Here is a 16,512-nt window from a genome sequence, read left to right on the forward strand (position 1 = left end):
TGCTGGTGGAAGGTCTTGCCTCAGTGTTGATGGCTGTTGACTGATCAGGGTGTTGTTTGCTGAAAGTTGAGGTAGCTGTGGCAGTTTCTTAAAATCAGACAACAATGAAGTTCACCACATTGATTAACTCTTCCTTTCATGAATGAGTTCTTTGTAGTGTACAATGATGTTTGATAGCATTTTACTCACAGTAGAACTGCTTTCAAGATTGGAGTCAGTCCTCTCAAACCCTGCCACTGCTTTATCAACTAAGTTTATGTAATATTCTAAATCCTTCAACAGTCTTCACAGCATCTTCACCAGGGGCAGTTTCCATCTCAGGAAACCACTTTCTTTATCATCCATAAGAAGCAACTCATTCATTAGAGTTTATCATGAGATTTCAGCAATTCAGTCACATCTTCAGGCTCTACTTCTGGTTCTCCTGCTATTTCTACCACATCTTCAATCACTTCCTCTAATAAAGTCTTGAACCCCTCAAAATCATCTATGAGGGTTGGAATTGACTTCTTCTAAACTCCTGTTAGTGTTTATATTTTGACCTCTTCCCATGAATCACAAATGTTCTTAATGGCATCTAGAATGGTGAATCCTTTCCAGAAGGTTTTCAATTTACTTTGCCCAGGTCCATCAGAAGAATTGCTATCTATGGCAGCTATGGCCTTACAAAATATATTTCTCAACGAATAAGACTGGAAAGTCAAAATTACTCTTTGATCCATGAGCTGCAGAATGGATGTTGTGTCAGTAGGCATAAAAACAACATTAATCTCATTGTACGTCTCCATCAGAACTCTTGGGTGACCAGGTGCATTGTCAGTGAGCCATAATATTTCAAAAAGAATCTTTTTTCTGAGGAGTAGGTCTCAACAGTGGGCTTAAAATATTCAGTAAATCATGTTGTAAACAGATGTGCTGTCATCCAGGCTTTGTTGTTCCATTTATAGAACACAGGCAGAATAGATTTAGCATAATTCTTAAGGGCTCTAGGGTTTTCAGAATGGGAATGAGCAATGGCTTCAACTGCAGTTCACCAGCTGCATTAGCTTTTAACAAGACTCAGCCTGTCCTTTGAAGTTTTGGAGCCAGACATTGACTTCTCCTCTCTAGCTATGAAAGTAATAGATGGCATTTTCTTCCAATATAAGGCTGTTTCATCTACATTGAAAACCTGTTATTTAGTGTAGCCACCTTCACTAATTATCTTAGTTAGATCTTCTGAATAACTTGCTGGAGCTTCTACATCAGTACCTGCTTCTTCATCTTGTACTTTTATGTTATGGAGAAAGCATCTTTCTTTAAACCTCAGGAGCCAACCTCTGCTGGCTTCAAATTTTTCTTCCACAGCTTCCTCACCTTTCTCAGACATCAGAGAATTGAAGAGAATTAGGGCCTTGCTCTGAATTAGACTTTGGTTTAAGGGAATGTGATGGCTGATTTTGATCTTCTATGGAGACTAATAAAACTTGCTCCATATCAGCAATGAGGCTGTTTTGCTTTCTGATCATTCATGTGTCTGCTGGAGTAGCACTTTTAATTTCCTTCAAGAACTTTTCCTTTGCATTCACAATTTGGCTGTTTGGCACAAGAGGCCTAGCTTTCAGCCTATCTCAGCTGTTGACATGCCTTCCTCACTAAGCTTAATCATTTCTAGCTTTTAATTAAAGTGAGAGATGTGCAACTCTTTCTTTCACTTGAACACTTAGAGGCCATTGTAGGGTTATTAATTGCCCTAATTTCAATATTGTTGTGTCTCAGGGAATAAGGAGGCCTGAGGAGAGAGACAGAGAAACAGGGAATAGCTAGTAGGTGGGGCAGTCAGAACACACACATTTATTAAGTTTGCTGTCTTATATGGTTGCAGTTCATGGTACCCCAAATCAATTACAGTAGTAATATTAAAGATCACAGATCATCATAACAAATATAATAATGAAAAAATTTGAAATATTACAAGAATTACCAAAATGTGACATAGAGACAAGAAGTAAGCAAATGCTCTTGGAAAAATGATGCCAGTAGACTTGCTTCACTCAGCGTTGCCACAAACCTTCAATTTGTAAAAAGTGCAATAAAGCAAAGCACAATAAAACAAGGTATGCCTGTGTACCACTCCACAGGTAGTGTGAATACATTATAATAGCAAAATAATCCTAATTCCTCTCTTCCCTTGTTTCATTGCTGTCATTCATTTCACATATATATGCATATATAAGCACATATACATATATACACACATATATGTATGTTTTATATGTATACACATAAGCATACATAATCAAAAGCATTATTGTAATTATTTTGAATAAATCACTAGCTGTTAGAAGAATTATGAAAAATCAGTTTTTATTTGGTCTTCACTTATTCTCTGATATTCTTCTTTATGTAGATATGAGTTTGACCTATATCATTTCCCTTCTCTCTGAAGAATTTAACATTTCTTGCAAGGTAGGTCTACTGACAAGAAAGTCCCTCAATTTTTGTTTGTCTGAGAGTGTTTTTATTTCTCCTTCACTTCTGAAGTATATTTCAAAGGGTACAGAGTTCTAGGATAATAGGGTTTGGTTGTTGGGTTTTTTTTTTTTTTTTCTCAACACTTTAAATATTTCATTCCATTCTCTTTTTGCTTCTGTGATTTCTGGGGACAAGTTGTTGAGACTCTTATCTTTGTTGCTCTATAGGTAAGGGTTTTTTCCTTTCAGCTTCTTGCAAGATTTTTTCCTTTAGCTTTGATTTTCTGAAGTTTCAGTACCAATCTGTAGTGGTTTTGCTGGCATTTATCCTGCTTGGTGTTCTCTGAGCTTCCTGGATCTGTGGTTTGGTGTCTGACATTTAACCTGGGGAAATTCTCAGTCATTGTTGTTACAGATAGTTCTTCTGTTCCTTTCTCTCTTTTCCTTCTATTTCCATTATGTTTATGTTATACTTTTTATAATTGTCCTACATTTTTTTGATATTCTGTACTATTTTTTGTAATTCGTCATTCTCTTTGCTTTCCAGTTTTGGAAGTTCCCATTGTCATATCGTCAAGTTCAGAGATTATTTCCTCTGCAGTATCTATTCTCCTAATAAGCCCATCAAACGTCTTTATTGATCTCTAGTAGTTCTTTCTGATACTTTCTTAGAATTTCCATCTCTCTACTTCGTGTTCTTACATGTCCTGTTTTTGCATGTTTTCTACGTTTACCATCAAGGCCCTTAGCATATTAATCACAGTTTTTTTTCAAATTACTGTTGTGATAATTCCAACATTCCTACCGTATCTGACTCTGGTTCTGATGATTGTCATGCCTCTTCAAACAGTATTTTTTGCCTTTTAGTATGCTTTGTAATTTTTGGTTGAAAGGTGGATGTGATGTACCAGGAATTGAAGTATGTACGTCTTTAGTGTTGTGGTGGTAAAATGTGGAGGAGGAGTGGGCAGCATTTGAAAGTCCTGTGATTAGGTCTCCCTTTTTTCATGAGTCTGTGTGCCTGGACTGTGAAGTTCACCAGTACTTCTCAGTATTCCCCCCCACCCCCCACCCCTTAGGTGGTACAGGATGGTTAGATGGGGCTGGAGTTGGTTGTTTCCCTTCCCTCAAGTTGGTCAGGCTCTGATAAAACCCCAGCAGGTTAAGTTTTGGTAAAGTAGTTTCTCCTGGGGGTTGGGGGGTGGGGGGGTTTTTGAGAAGACAGAATCCTTTAGCATATTTCAAAATGGTTTCTTTTCCTTTTTCCCCTGCTGGAAGGTTGAGGGGATTTTCCTCCAGTATTGACTGTGAGGACCTGTGAGGTGAAACTCACAAAAGTGTGAGCAATGCTCCCCCCATCCCATCCCACCCCATCACTGGTTCCTCCTGTAGTTTTTAAATCTCAGACTTGTCCACACTGAGCCTCCATCATCAATTCATCAGTTACAGTTCAGATTTTCCTGCCCTGGCACTGGTTCCCATGAAGATGTCTGTTCATGGATTTCTGCTCTGGTAAGTTGTGGTTTTCTGTGTTCACTTGTGTGTCTCTCCAATTTGGGGGGCAGCAGTTCACCTTGTGACCTCACATCTCTGACAGATCTTAGAAGAGATTGTTGATTTTTCGGTTTGCTTAGATTTTTCCTTGTTGGGAAGGAATGGTGACTTCTAAGCACTTTACGTGTTGGACTGGAAACTGAGAGTCCTGAATCACCCACTTTTCAAAAAATTAAAATAGCAGACATCTTAGCTCAGGATCGCACGAAAAAAACCTACATCAAAGTTTGACATGCTAGCATTTTATTGGGGGTAGCGTGGGGTGGCTGCATTCCCAGGGAAGCAAGAATGAGAGTCAAAGGGAATTGAGGCAGAAAAAGGAGAGAAAATTCAAAGGGATGAGTTACTGAGATGGCCAAAAATTCACAACACCATGAACGAGATGCCTAGATTTGCAGGATGTCTCCAGAGAAGCCATATGAAAAGACTGCATCTCAGAGCAGTCCATTGTAGAAAAGGAAGGGTGCAAATTTTATCTCCTGTTGTCCTTCCTACCTACATTCTTTCAGTGCTGAAATCCACTCTATGAGGCATTAACTTCCTATGTGTCCAGGTTGTATTATGCAGACCCTCCAGGCAGCCACTGGGGCAACAAGAGCCTCTGGCCTGCAATGGGACAGTCTCCACGTGCCAGCTGGGGCTATGTGTGGGGACCATCAGTGTACGATGACAGTGGCAGTGGCTGGGACTTAACAACTGTAGGGATATTTTGAATAGCTAGAAGACTGGCAGATGGTTGATGCCTGGGTGGAATGGGCGGCAGGGATGAGTGCATCCTGGGTGATACATAAGCTGGGTCTCCTATACTACATCCCTTGAACCAATCAGATTTGCTTGCATCTTGTTATAATATCCTAGATCTTGTATGAGAACAAGATATACTTCCTGTACTTCATTAAGAAGGAAGATGCAAGGCCAATCCTTCCAAGTATCAGTCAGTTTCCATTTCTCAGCAAGACTTAAAGAGGATTAACAAACCAAGCTACAATTGTCACTGCTGCAGCTGGTCCCAGGATCATAGCTGATATTCATCAGTTACCTCGTTTGTCACCCATTCTAGTTTCTCTCACCTTCAGTCAGCATTTCAGTTGCTGTAGGTTGCTTGCCTGGTAGGTTGACACAGTCCTTCATCCCTGATAGATTTGAACCCTCAGTTGTTTTCCTTTGTCAGGCAATAGTTGCTTTGAGTGTCCATTTTCAACTGTTCATGGCCAGAGGATCACCAAGAGGTGCCTCAGTGAGTTCTACAATCCAGATGTACTTGTTTTTGCCTCCATTGTGTAGCAACAACCCCACCTTCTCATGACAATCAAGGTCAACTAAACCAGTCAGTAGAGTAGTTCTTTTCTTGCTTATCCACTGGCATGAGGAGTTCAAAGCAGTTCAATTTCCAGTTCAGTGAAACAATGTTGTTTCTAGGAAGCAATGCTACCTTGGGAATCAGGATCTCTAATGCAGCAGATATAAGGTTGTAGGAACAGATAGCATAAATTCTGCAAGTGGGTCGTTAAAAGCGGTAGAAGATAGGCTGATTCTTGGTTCCTAGAGCCCCTGCTTTTTTTTTTTTTATTAGAGGGGAGGGACTGGTTCTTTATTTCAAAAAGACGTTTATCAATTTTCAGTATCAAAACAGTTACACTATTGGTTTTTCTTTCTCCCAACTGGCCCCCAAAGAGACCACACCAAAGGAGAGTACATTTTAAGCTAATTAAGCTGCAGTATGCACACCTAACAAATCTCACTGAAACCTCACCAAAAAGGAGGGATTGTGTGGGGAAAGAAACTTTAAAAATCAGCACACTCCCAGCCCACAGACTAGAGAGCTCTCACAGCCAGATGGGGTGACCAGTGTGCCCCAACCCCAAAGAAGCAAAGTTTCAAAATAGTATAAAACTTAAAAACAGCTTTGTACATAAGCTATTTAAGATTTCTCCAGCGCTAACTGATACAAAGCACAATGAGATGGCACTGTTAGAGACAGCAGCTTCAGACCCAGGAAAGGGTGCTGAGATGAGTTTCAGATGGCAATCAATGGCAAAACATAATTTTCTTTCTTTCAAGGAGGCAGGAGAGCAAATAAGTGGTCACCTCAACATAAGGGGCACATGATCCATTCTGTGAGCGGTTGGGAATGGGGTAGAGCTAGGACAAGGATTTGCTCTCAGACAGAAGTCTCGCCATTTTTTAAATTAATTAATTAATGTATGTATGTATGTATGTATGGCTGCGTTGGGTCTCCGTTGCTGCACGCAGGCTTTCTCTAGTTGTGGCGAGCGAGGGTTACTCTTCCTTGTGGTGTGCGGGCTTCTCATTGCGGTGGCTTCTCTTGTTGCGGAGCACGGGCTCTAGACGCGTGGGCTTCAGTAGTTGTGGCTCATGGGCTTTAGAGCGCAGGCTCAGTAGTTGTGGCTTGTGGGCTTTAGAACGCAAGCTTAGTAGTTGTGGCTCACAGGCTCTAGAGCACAGTCTCACTAGTTGTGGCACACTGGCTTAGTTGCTCCGCAGCGTGTGGGATCTTCCTGGACCAGGGCTTGAACCCGTGTCCCCTGCACTGGCAGGCGGATTCTTTTTTTTTTTTAAATAAATTTATATATTTATTTTTAGCTTCATTGGGTCTTTGTTGCTGTGCGCAAGCTTTCTCTAGTTGTGGCGAGCGAGGGCTACTCTTTGTTGCGGTGCACGGGCTTCTCATTGTGGTGGCTTCTCTTGTTGTGGAGCACGGGCTCTAGGCACACGGGCTTCAGTAGTTGTGGCACACAGGGTCAGTAGTTGTGGCTTGCAGACTCTAGCATGCAGGCTCAGTAGTTGTGGCGCACGGGCTTAGTTGCTCTGCGGCATGTGAGATCTTCCCGGACCAGGGTTCGAACCCGTGTCCCCTGCATTGGCAGGCGGATTCTTAACCACTGCGTCATCAGGGAAGTCCTTGCCATCTTAATTTTGTTTGGTCACTTCTGATGAAAAAAAAAAAAAAAACAGTTGCCCAAAGATACGATTTTCAGCTGAAAACCTGAACAGCACTTTTTTTTTTTTTTTTTTTGCTGACTCCTCCTGGAATAACCTCTCTGGTTTGGTGGGTACTTTTCACAGAGCAACGAGGTTTCCCAAAATGGAGCCTTTCTCTGGGCTGTTTGGCTCTCAGGAAGGCAGGCCCATACCTTTCCCCTCCTCTACGGAGAGGGCAACATGCATTAAGCTGAAAAGTTACCTTCCAAAAGTGAGACAGGGATTAGACTGCTGCTTCAGAACTATGGAATTATCTGGAATGTTTTACAAATGGCTGCTACATCAACAAGAATAAAGGTAATTATAAAATGTGTACCTCATAGCATGCTTTTAAAGACACTTTACATTCTGCTCACATTCCCTTAAACAGTTGTTCCCAAAAGTGCTCAGCCTCTAGTCCAACTGGAATCTCTGGGGAGAGGCAGAGACAGTTTGGGGAAAAGGACACAGGGGAGGGGGTGGGAGACGTGGCGAAAGGAGAAAGCAGCCTTCCAGTTAAAGGTCAACCATCAGTTTAAAGGTCAGCTTCGGGCAGGCTGGCCTCAGCGGAGTTGGGGTCAGAGGGAGGAGCAGTGCAGGGCGGGACTGGGGCGCTCTGCGTCTCATCCAGGTCAAGCAGAGTCTGGTGCAGCATCCTTTGTGTACAGAGGTACTCCTCTTTGGTGCATATCAGTTCATCTTCCAAATCACCCACTGTCTTTTCCAGCTTGGCTACCGATCTCTCAGCAAACTCAGCATGAGTCTCTGTCTCCTTGGGTTTATCAGTAAGAATCTATCTCTTCCTCACATTTGTCTTCTTTTTGAGAGTACTTTTCTTCAGCAGCACTCAGACACTTCAGCTTCTGTTCCATCAATTTGATCTGCTCATCCGTCTCTCGGCAACGGGACTCTGCCAGCTCAGCTCGTTCCTCTGTGCTTTCCAAGTCTCTCTCAATAATCACCAACCTAAGAGCCACCTCTTCGTACTTCCTACCTGCCTCTTCTGCAATGTGCTTAGCTTCTTCGAGTTGGATTTCCTGGAGCTCCATTTTTTCTTCCTCTTTTAAGGTTCGGTTTTCAGCGACCTTCATGGCTCTCTCGCTGCCACCAGCAACTTTCTCGGCTTCCTCCAGCCTTTGCAGGGCAGTGGCCAGGCGCTCTTGAGCGCGGTCCAGCTCCTCTTCAACCAGCTGGATCCTACGGTTCAAGGAGGCCGCCTCAGCCTGTTCCCAGGCCGCTTTTCTCCCTCCACTTTCGCGGGGGGCGCTCGGCCCTTTCCTCCGCGTCACCGGCCTGCTGCTGCAGAACATGGGTCTCGCCCTTCACCGCCTCGATGGTGACCCCCGCCGTGGTGCCCACCCGACCCCTGCTCGCCTTCGGGTTCCTGCCTCCTCTGCCTGGAGCTGCAGCCACTTCTCACCCCTACTTTCCCTGGAGCCCCTGCTTTTGGATTCGTGTACAGGATCTGAACATGCCACCATGGCCACTTTGTTCATTAGCCCATTGTGCAAGCAGTGAACTGAGCAAGGAGAGAAGCTGACTGACACCCAGAAAATAGGTCAATCTATCTACCTGGTTATTAGGAGTCTCTTTGTGGCATAATGTAGCAGTGATCCATTTCTATAGGACCCAGTATAGCATACTACCAAACTGTCTTTGACTTGAGTTCAAGGTCTTTCTTTCTCCCTCAGTTGGAATAGGTGTGGGCTGAGAGAATTGCATCAGTGCAGCAGAGGCAGGCGATATGGAGATCTAGGCCAACAAGTCATATTTTTTTTTGCATCTTCTGGAGTACTTGAGTCTCCCTAAATCTACCATTTCCTTCATGCAATAGTTTGCTTCTTTGCCTCTCAACCTTCTTCTGGGAGTTTCTGTTAACACTAAGCTCATGACGGGAAGCTCCAATTGCACAGTTACTTGGTGTACCATTGTCAGGCTCTCAGGCTTTACTTCAGGGTGTATGGCCCTTCATGTTCCAGACCACTGGACCCCTAAAAATTTCACTGATGTTGCAGACCCCTTGATCATCAAGGACTTACTGCCTACCCTCTGACACATATGTATTTTGTTTTGTTTTGTTTTGCGGTACGCGGGCCTCTCACTGTTGTGGCCTCTCCCATTGCGGAGCACAGGCTCTGGATGCGCAGGCTCAGCGGCCATGGCTCACAGCCCCAGTCGCTCTGCGGCATGTGGGATCCTCCCGGACCGGGGCATGAACCCGTGTCCCCTGCATCAGCAGGTGGACTCTCAACCACTGCGCCACCAGGGAAGCCCATATATGTGTTTTAATAGGGTATTTGAATTACTTGACCTGTTCTCCTTATTAGGTCCAATTAGTAAAATGTCAATCAGTGTAGAAGGCTAGCATGGTGCATGGCGGAACAGCAAGATAATGGAGATCACTATAGAATAGACCATGACAGACAGCAGAAAATTAACACAGACCTAGAGCAAGATAGTGAAGACTTCCTGCTGTCCTTGAAACATGAAGATGAGCTGCTTTTGATCCTCTCTATTGATGAGAATCAGGAATAAAGCATTCAGCAAAACAGTGGTCACAAATGAAGTGCCAGAGATTGAGCTGATTTGCTCCCATAAAATTCATATCTAGCACAGAAACTATAATTGGGGATACTATTTTAAGTTTATAGTAGTCCACTGGCACCCACCATGATCCACATGATTTTTTTTGCAGAGGCCAGGTAGGTGAAATGACTAGGTATATTATGGGAATCACCATCCCTGAGTCTTTTAAGTCTTTTTTGATACTAATTTCTGCAATTTGTCTGGCAGGTGATATTGCTTCTGATGTACTGTCTTGGCCTGGAGGGAAGGTGCCTTGCACCTTTTTAAATCATAATGTTCCTTAATTCATAGGTCAGGAAACCAAGGACATACTTCTAAGTATATCTATCCCATTAGGCATTCAGAGACTAGAGATACTGCAACAGAGTGGGTCCTTTGATCTATTGGATCCATTGTGAGATGCACTTGAACCCAAACACCATTTACAATCTGGTATCTATAAAGCTCCCTTTTAACTGGAGGACCATGGTGGTGTTTGGGGTTCTCTAATATTGCTGTCAGTTGTGATCTCATTCTAACTATCCTCAAGACATCTGGGGATTTCCTTGGTGGTCCAGTGGTTAAGACTCTGCACTTCCACTGCAGAGGGCACAGGTTTGATCCCTGGTTGAGGAACTGAGATCCCGCATGCCTCATGGTGCAGCAAAAAAAAAAAAATCTGGGTACTCCCTTTTCTTCAGCACACAGTTACTCTGGAAAATTTGAGTAAAGGTTAGAGAGATACTTGCCATGCTGTGGTGGAATTGTGGGGACCCAATAGTCCCTTTAATCAATGGGCTCTGGCTCTGTGAACTGGCTTGGATCTAGTAACTGGAAATTTCAGTTTTCCATCAGTGTCTGACATCAGCCTTATGATCATCAGTTTTGAATTTTTTTGGTTGTACAAATCAAACAAAAGCCTAGTCAATGGTCTTTAAACTTTAGCATGTACCCAAATCACCTAGGGGATTAGTTAAAACATAGATTGTTGGGCCATATCCCCAGAATTTTTATATTAGTAGGTCTGGAGTGGGGTTTGAGAATTTTTGTATCAAAGAATTTCCTAGGTGAGGCTAAAGCTGTTGATCTTAGTACAACACTTTGACAACCAATGCTCTTAGATGGTGGTTTGTCTATGTTACCTTTAGGAAAACCATCATCAATTTGAGGTAATAATCACTTTGGGCCAAGGCACTTTGATTGCCATTCTGACCGTACTATTCAGTTTAGTAATTATATCCCCCCTGGCTTCTGCCTTTCCAGAATCCCAATATCTCCACTGATATAAAGTCCAGTGCTATGCCAGGATCTTCCACTGTCAACCCTGGCCTGAAGAAGACAACCAACAGTGAGTTTCTCAGTGATGTTGGCTCTCCCATCATGGCTACATTTCTTAGCAAGGGGAGTGTCCCCTCCTGGAGAATATACTCAGGTAGTGGGTTTGCATGTCTTCATTCTAATACTCTCTTTTTCCTGAGCCTTCTCATCCCTTTCTCATTACTCTGCCAAGTAAGTTCCAACAAATCCACCTCAACTAACTGAGCCATTGTGAATCCAGGCTTTATGGAGTCATCCCAGCTAACTATTAGGACTGGTAAACACTGAATTTTATTAGGACATTATTAAGACTTGCTAGACACTAAATTCCAACTTATGGATGAGTTGCCCATTTCAACAAATTTCTCCTGCTTAGTTTAAATTCCATTTCCACTCGAGGGTCCAACACCCTCAAGATCTACCCCCACAGATGTTCCTCTGGTTCTTGCTTGATGTGTTCATGATCTGGACTTACTACCTGCCTTAAAGCCATCTATGGCTTTCACAGAATGCCTTAAAATGACAATTAGCTGCCCCGAGCCTATCAAGGGTTTCAGTGCCATCATAAGTAGCCGACCGCTGCAAAAGTACTATAATTATCATTACCCCCATTTGATCAGTTGCAGTGGCAACTTGATATCCCTAAACTTACCCTAAGTAGGTTAAGAAACTACAAGGAGGAGTATTGGCAAGCTGGCTATGACTTCAGAATAATCATGGCTGGTTGCCCAGCCTTGTGGGACATTTCCAGAGAGGCCAAATAAAATGACTGCATTTCAGAACAGTCCATTAGGGGAAGGAAAGACAGGTAAATATCTGCTGACTCCTTTCTATCTCTTGCCTTTCACTGTTGAATTCTGCCTCCTTAGGATGTTAACTTTCTCACCTTTCCAGCTATGTTACGCAGCCTTTCCCAGCTCCCCAGAGGAAGCCAGAGCCTCTGTGGATCCCATCTCGTGAGTGTTCAGATGTTCAGATGTGATGATCTCTCCTTGTCAGTTGGAGCTGTGCATGGAAACTTCCTAGTCCGTGGTGGTGGCAGTGGCTATAGTAGTGGGGACGTAAAACTGTGGATCAGTTGTGATCCATTGCTGGGGCTGGAACACAAGGGAGACAACCATGGTAGGGGTGTTGGCAGGGCCGAAAAGGGATGGTGTATAAATTGGTTTCTGCTCAGCCAGTTAGAATATTTGTCAGGTCATTTGAACACCTATCAAAGGTCTACTGATAAGCAGTTTCAATACTGAGGCCTAGAAATTAAAAAGAAAAAAGGATTTAGCCAAATTCCTTGAACTTATGAAGTTTACAAAATATTTTGTGAAACATACTTATAAATAGATAATGTAAGATAATGTGCTAAATGTAGTGGTACATGCAAACATGGGGTAAGCAAGGAGCACAGAAAGGGGCAGCTAGTTCCGTTTGGGGGGACCAGTCAGAGAAAATTTCTCGGAGGCAGGACCAGCTTCATGGGCATTCAACCAGCATCTCAGGGCCTCATGCTCAGAAGTGCCCATGCTTGGGGTTTAATGCTCTGTGGTCTCCTTTTGAAATCTTAATATTGTAGCTTTATCCTTGAAATGTGTGTTTTGTAGGTGCAGTTCAGTGGGACAATGGGCATGTACCCGGGGCTTGGAGCCCAGCTCAGTGCAGTCCCACCTTCCTCTGCTTCCCTGTCTCCACAGGAGGGGTTCTCAGTAGCCCATCCTCAGCCACTGGAGCCATGGGGCAGTGAGCCTTGCAGGGGGAGGCCCGCATACTGCCATCACCCTCCATCCCAGGCAGAGACCAGGCACAGGATCAAAGAGGGTCAAGGTCAGGCTTGTGCCCCGCAGTGTCTTGGGGTGGGGCAAGGTGGCAGTTGTCCCTGCCCTGCGCTGGCAGTTCCACAGGCTTATTGTCTAGGCAACTCATGAGGGCCTCTCTCTCACCCTTCATTCAGGTGCCAAGAGTGTCCCATGCAGAGGCTACAATCCCTTGGCTTGGGGTGACCAAACATGTGAGAAGTAGATTGATTTCATCCACATTTTCATTTTGCATGGGGCCCAGAAAATTATGCGATCAGCCCTGCCTGGAGGTGATGATGCTGGAACTGATTCTTGAAGGATAAATAGGGATTTTCCTGGTGAAAGGGATGAGGAAGGGGCTGAAAGAATCTCCTAAAAGGGGGAATAACATAAGTGTGAACAAAAATTATATTATAAACAAGTGTGAACAAAACAAAATTATACCACACATAAATTTTACATAAAGCATGAAATGCTTTTCTTTTTTTTTTCCTGTTTTGAACACCTTGGTGGATGGTGTTCCATTTCCTGAGATGAGGAGGAGAAGGTATGGGTAGGTCAGGGGAGAGTTCCATTTTGGCCATGTTAATTTGAGTTTTCTATTAGACATCTATTTGGAGAAGTCACGGTGACAAGTGTCTGGAGTGCCAGGCAGGGGTCAGGGCTGGATATAAGTTTGGGAATCTCTGGCGCAGGTGGCTGAAAGCCATGGGATCAGGTGAGATTGCCCAGGTAGAGAATGTAGATAGAGCAGAGAAGTGGATCTGGGACACCCTTATTTTAGATGATGAGCAGAAGAAGAGGACCCAGAAAAGGAGATTAGGAGCATCCAGTACAGAAGGGAGACACTTGGGAGAGTGTCATTGAAGATGATGATGAAAGTGTTTTAAGAAGGAGGTCTGAACCTAATTTGAAAGCTTGAGGTGAATATTGGAAGTCAAGATATTTCATATAAAAATGTTTTCAGGCTTTCTTGAACAATGAGGAGGTCTGAAAACACAGGCCCCACATTCTGCTTGGCAAAAATCAGCTGCCAGATGACAGAGCCTGTACTCATCAATGTGCGTGTGCTGTCCATCCTCCCATCCTCCCACCCACTGCCTCTTGTCTCCCTCTTAGGGCTTGTCAGTCCAGATTTATCATCATGCTTACATTACTGAAAGTCCCACAGGAGAGAACTATTTCTCTGTGCGTCTCTCCATCAAAGCCAGGAAAACAAAAGATAGCCCAAAAGAGCTGTGTGTTTTAAAAGCAGTATTGGAGAGGGAATATTTCTTTGTGGAAGTGATGACTAGTCTATGTGTTTAATAAGGAAACAAAGCCTCTTCAAAAGAAACAACTCTGCCTGTTTTACTCGATTATAATCCATTACCTCCTTGTCTTCTGTAGGCTTTTGAGTTGACCCTACTCTAAATTCATTTGCAAATTCTGTTTCCAGAACAAATATTTCTCAAATGTTTTCATCATGTTGTTTTTCCTAGTCAGTTAACCGCAGTGAGTCCTGACTGTTGGTGTCCATATTTTCTGAACACAGGATATATTAACTGATTGAGGATGTGTTTCAAATCTAAATTCACACTTAGGAGCATTTGTCCACTGTCCTCTGCTGACTGTCCTCCCAGCTGCCAATTTTGAGTCAAGTGGTAGGTGTGACAAGGCCTGACATCACCAGTTCAAATTCTACCCAAAAGACCATTTTCTAATCAACAAGGCAGTGTCTGTATGGCAGGAGCAGTTCACTGTGGTCCCTTTGAGAGCCCTGGCCAGTAGGGAACTACAACCAGCCTCAGTGCTGGCGTGAGGGGTGTGGGCTCTACATCCTATGGTCTGAGCCTTCTTGTCACCCCTTCCCAACCTTCATCTCTTCACCTTGCCACACGTGCCCTAGTCCATCATCTCCTGGTGACAGGAAGATCCTAATCCTGGGTATTGATCATATTAAGGCATAGTAGTATTATAAATTAGAGGCTTCATCTCCCAGGAGAAGGGAAGACCAGTCTGTTGAGTCAAGTCTTTTCTTGCAAATTCACGGCAGTGGTTAAAACTTGTGATTAAACTCTTTACTTTTGGGCCAAACTGCTTGCCCTCAAATCCCATTTTTGCCATTTACATTTTACCATCATCTGTAAAATGGGAAGAATAGTAGACTAACCTCATATGTTGTGAGGATTATGTGAATTGACATGTAAAGTCCTTGATTAATAGTGGCTGGTATATAGTAAATGCTCAGATTTTTGCCGCTATACTATAATTGCCTTAAGATAATGATGATGATATACTGTTAGATCTTCTTTCCACTTAGTTACTGTGTAACCACTGGGCTGATCAGTTTCTTTCTCCCTGGTGTACAACTCCTTTTTTTTTTTTTGCAGAATTTTCTGACTTATGCACAATTCTTTATATCCACTCTTTCCTAGTTATAGAGATGATGATAAATTTTTATTCATAATTTATAGACACATGCATGCTTATTAGAAGAAATAGAATATATTCATCTATAGAGAAATATATATTTATAATTTCTTACCAGAAATAGTAGAGCAGGGAAATCACCCATATATGTCAAAATCCTCACTTGTGTTCAGTCACATTTTTCTTAAATCTTCCAAACCCTTCTTTAATCAGTTCTTTACTCCGAATTCCTTTCAATTCATGGGTTGAATAAGTGGTCATTTTGCATTGTTCTTCCGGCTGTTTGTGATTTTTTTTTTTTTACATCTAGTTTCTTATTTCCATTTTGCTTTTTACAGTGTGACTGCGGCATGTTTTGAACACAGTATGATTTCAGGGAGCCTAATCAATATTCCGGATATTTTTTACATTTACTCCCTCAGTATATTCTCCATCTCCAGTTGCTGTTTAAGTGCATGTTTGTGTAATTCACTTTAAATAATGCTTTGAACTTATTTTTTTAACTTTTGAACTTTTCATTTTGAGATAATTTAAGACACAAAACAGTTGTAAAGATAGCACAAAGAATTCCTGCATACACTGCACCCATCCCCCCAAAAGGTTAACATCTTACATAACCACAGAACAATGATCAGAAACAGGAAGTTAATATTGATACAGTACTATGAACTAATCTACAGTCTTATGCAACTTTTATCAATTGTCCCACTAATGACCTTTTTTTGGGGACCAGATTCCAATCAGTGATCCCACATTGCATTTAGTTGACATGTCTTCTTGGTCTCCCCCAATCTGTGAAAGTTCCTTAGCCTTTGTTTGTCCTGCATGACCTTGATCTTTTTGAAGAGTACTGGCCAGTTATTTTGTAGAATGTCCCTCTGTTTTGGTCTATCTGATATTTTCTCATGATTAAATTCACGTTATGCATTGTTGCAAAAATCCCACGTACCTGACCCAATGCCACTTCCAGTGGGGGGTGGAGAGGCCTCTTCCACCGGCAAAGAAGGCTCATCAGAATTTAAGGGTTCAGTGTCGCCAGCTTCATCAGATTTCCCCCACATATCCCCATGGTAGCATGCAGGATCCCATTTTTTCCCCAGTCAATGCTCTCACTTTAATGGTAGACACTGTGTGAGGCTGGGGGTCTAATCTGTAATTCAGTTAATCACAGGGTGAGATTCTTTTGATTTTCAGCAATCTCGGCCCTGCAGCTACAGGAGGCAAGAGTATTCCAAGGCATGTATAGAAGCTTTCAGGTCATTTTTGTGGTGTCTGAGCTGGGAAATTGAATTCATGAGTGAATTCAATTTTTTTATCACTTTTTATTTTATTTTTTTATCCTTTTTTTATCACTTTGTCCAGCAACATTAGGAGCAACCAGCCAACCTCATTATACTGATATGTTAGATTTCCCAAAATGTTTGAAAGTATCATATACACAG

The 16,512-nt window shown here is 42.7% G+C and overlaps 1 protein-coding gene across 1 annotated transcript; it reads right to left on the bottom strand.

Annotated features, from left to right (window-relative positions):
- Window positions 1-7,524: 7,524 nt before the first annotated feature.
- On the bottom strand, window positions 7,525-16,131 carry LOC309805975 (tropomyosin-like; the record flags this gene model as incomplete). The annotated part of the gene is given in 4 exon segments (XM_082624339.1): window positions 7,525-7,783; window positions 7,785-8,252; window positions 8,254-8,386; window positions 16,020-16,131. Coding segments are annotated over 4 exon segments (972 nt in total).
- Window positions 16,132-16,512: the final 381 nt, after the last annotated feature.

This window comes from Mesoplodon mirus, assembly GCF_964341445.2.
Source record: "Mesoplodon mirus genome assembly, chromosome: 6".
NCBI classification, from domain to species: domain Eukaryota; kingdom Metazoa; phylum Chordata; class Mammalia; order Artiodactyla; family Ziphiidae; genus Mesoplodon; species Mesoplodon mirus.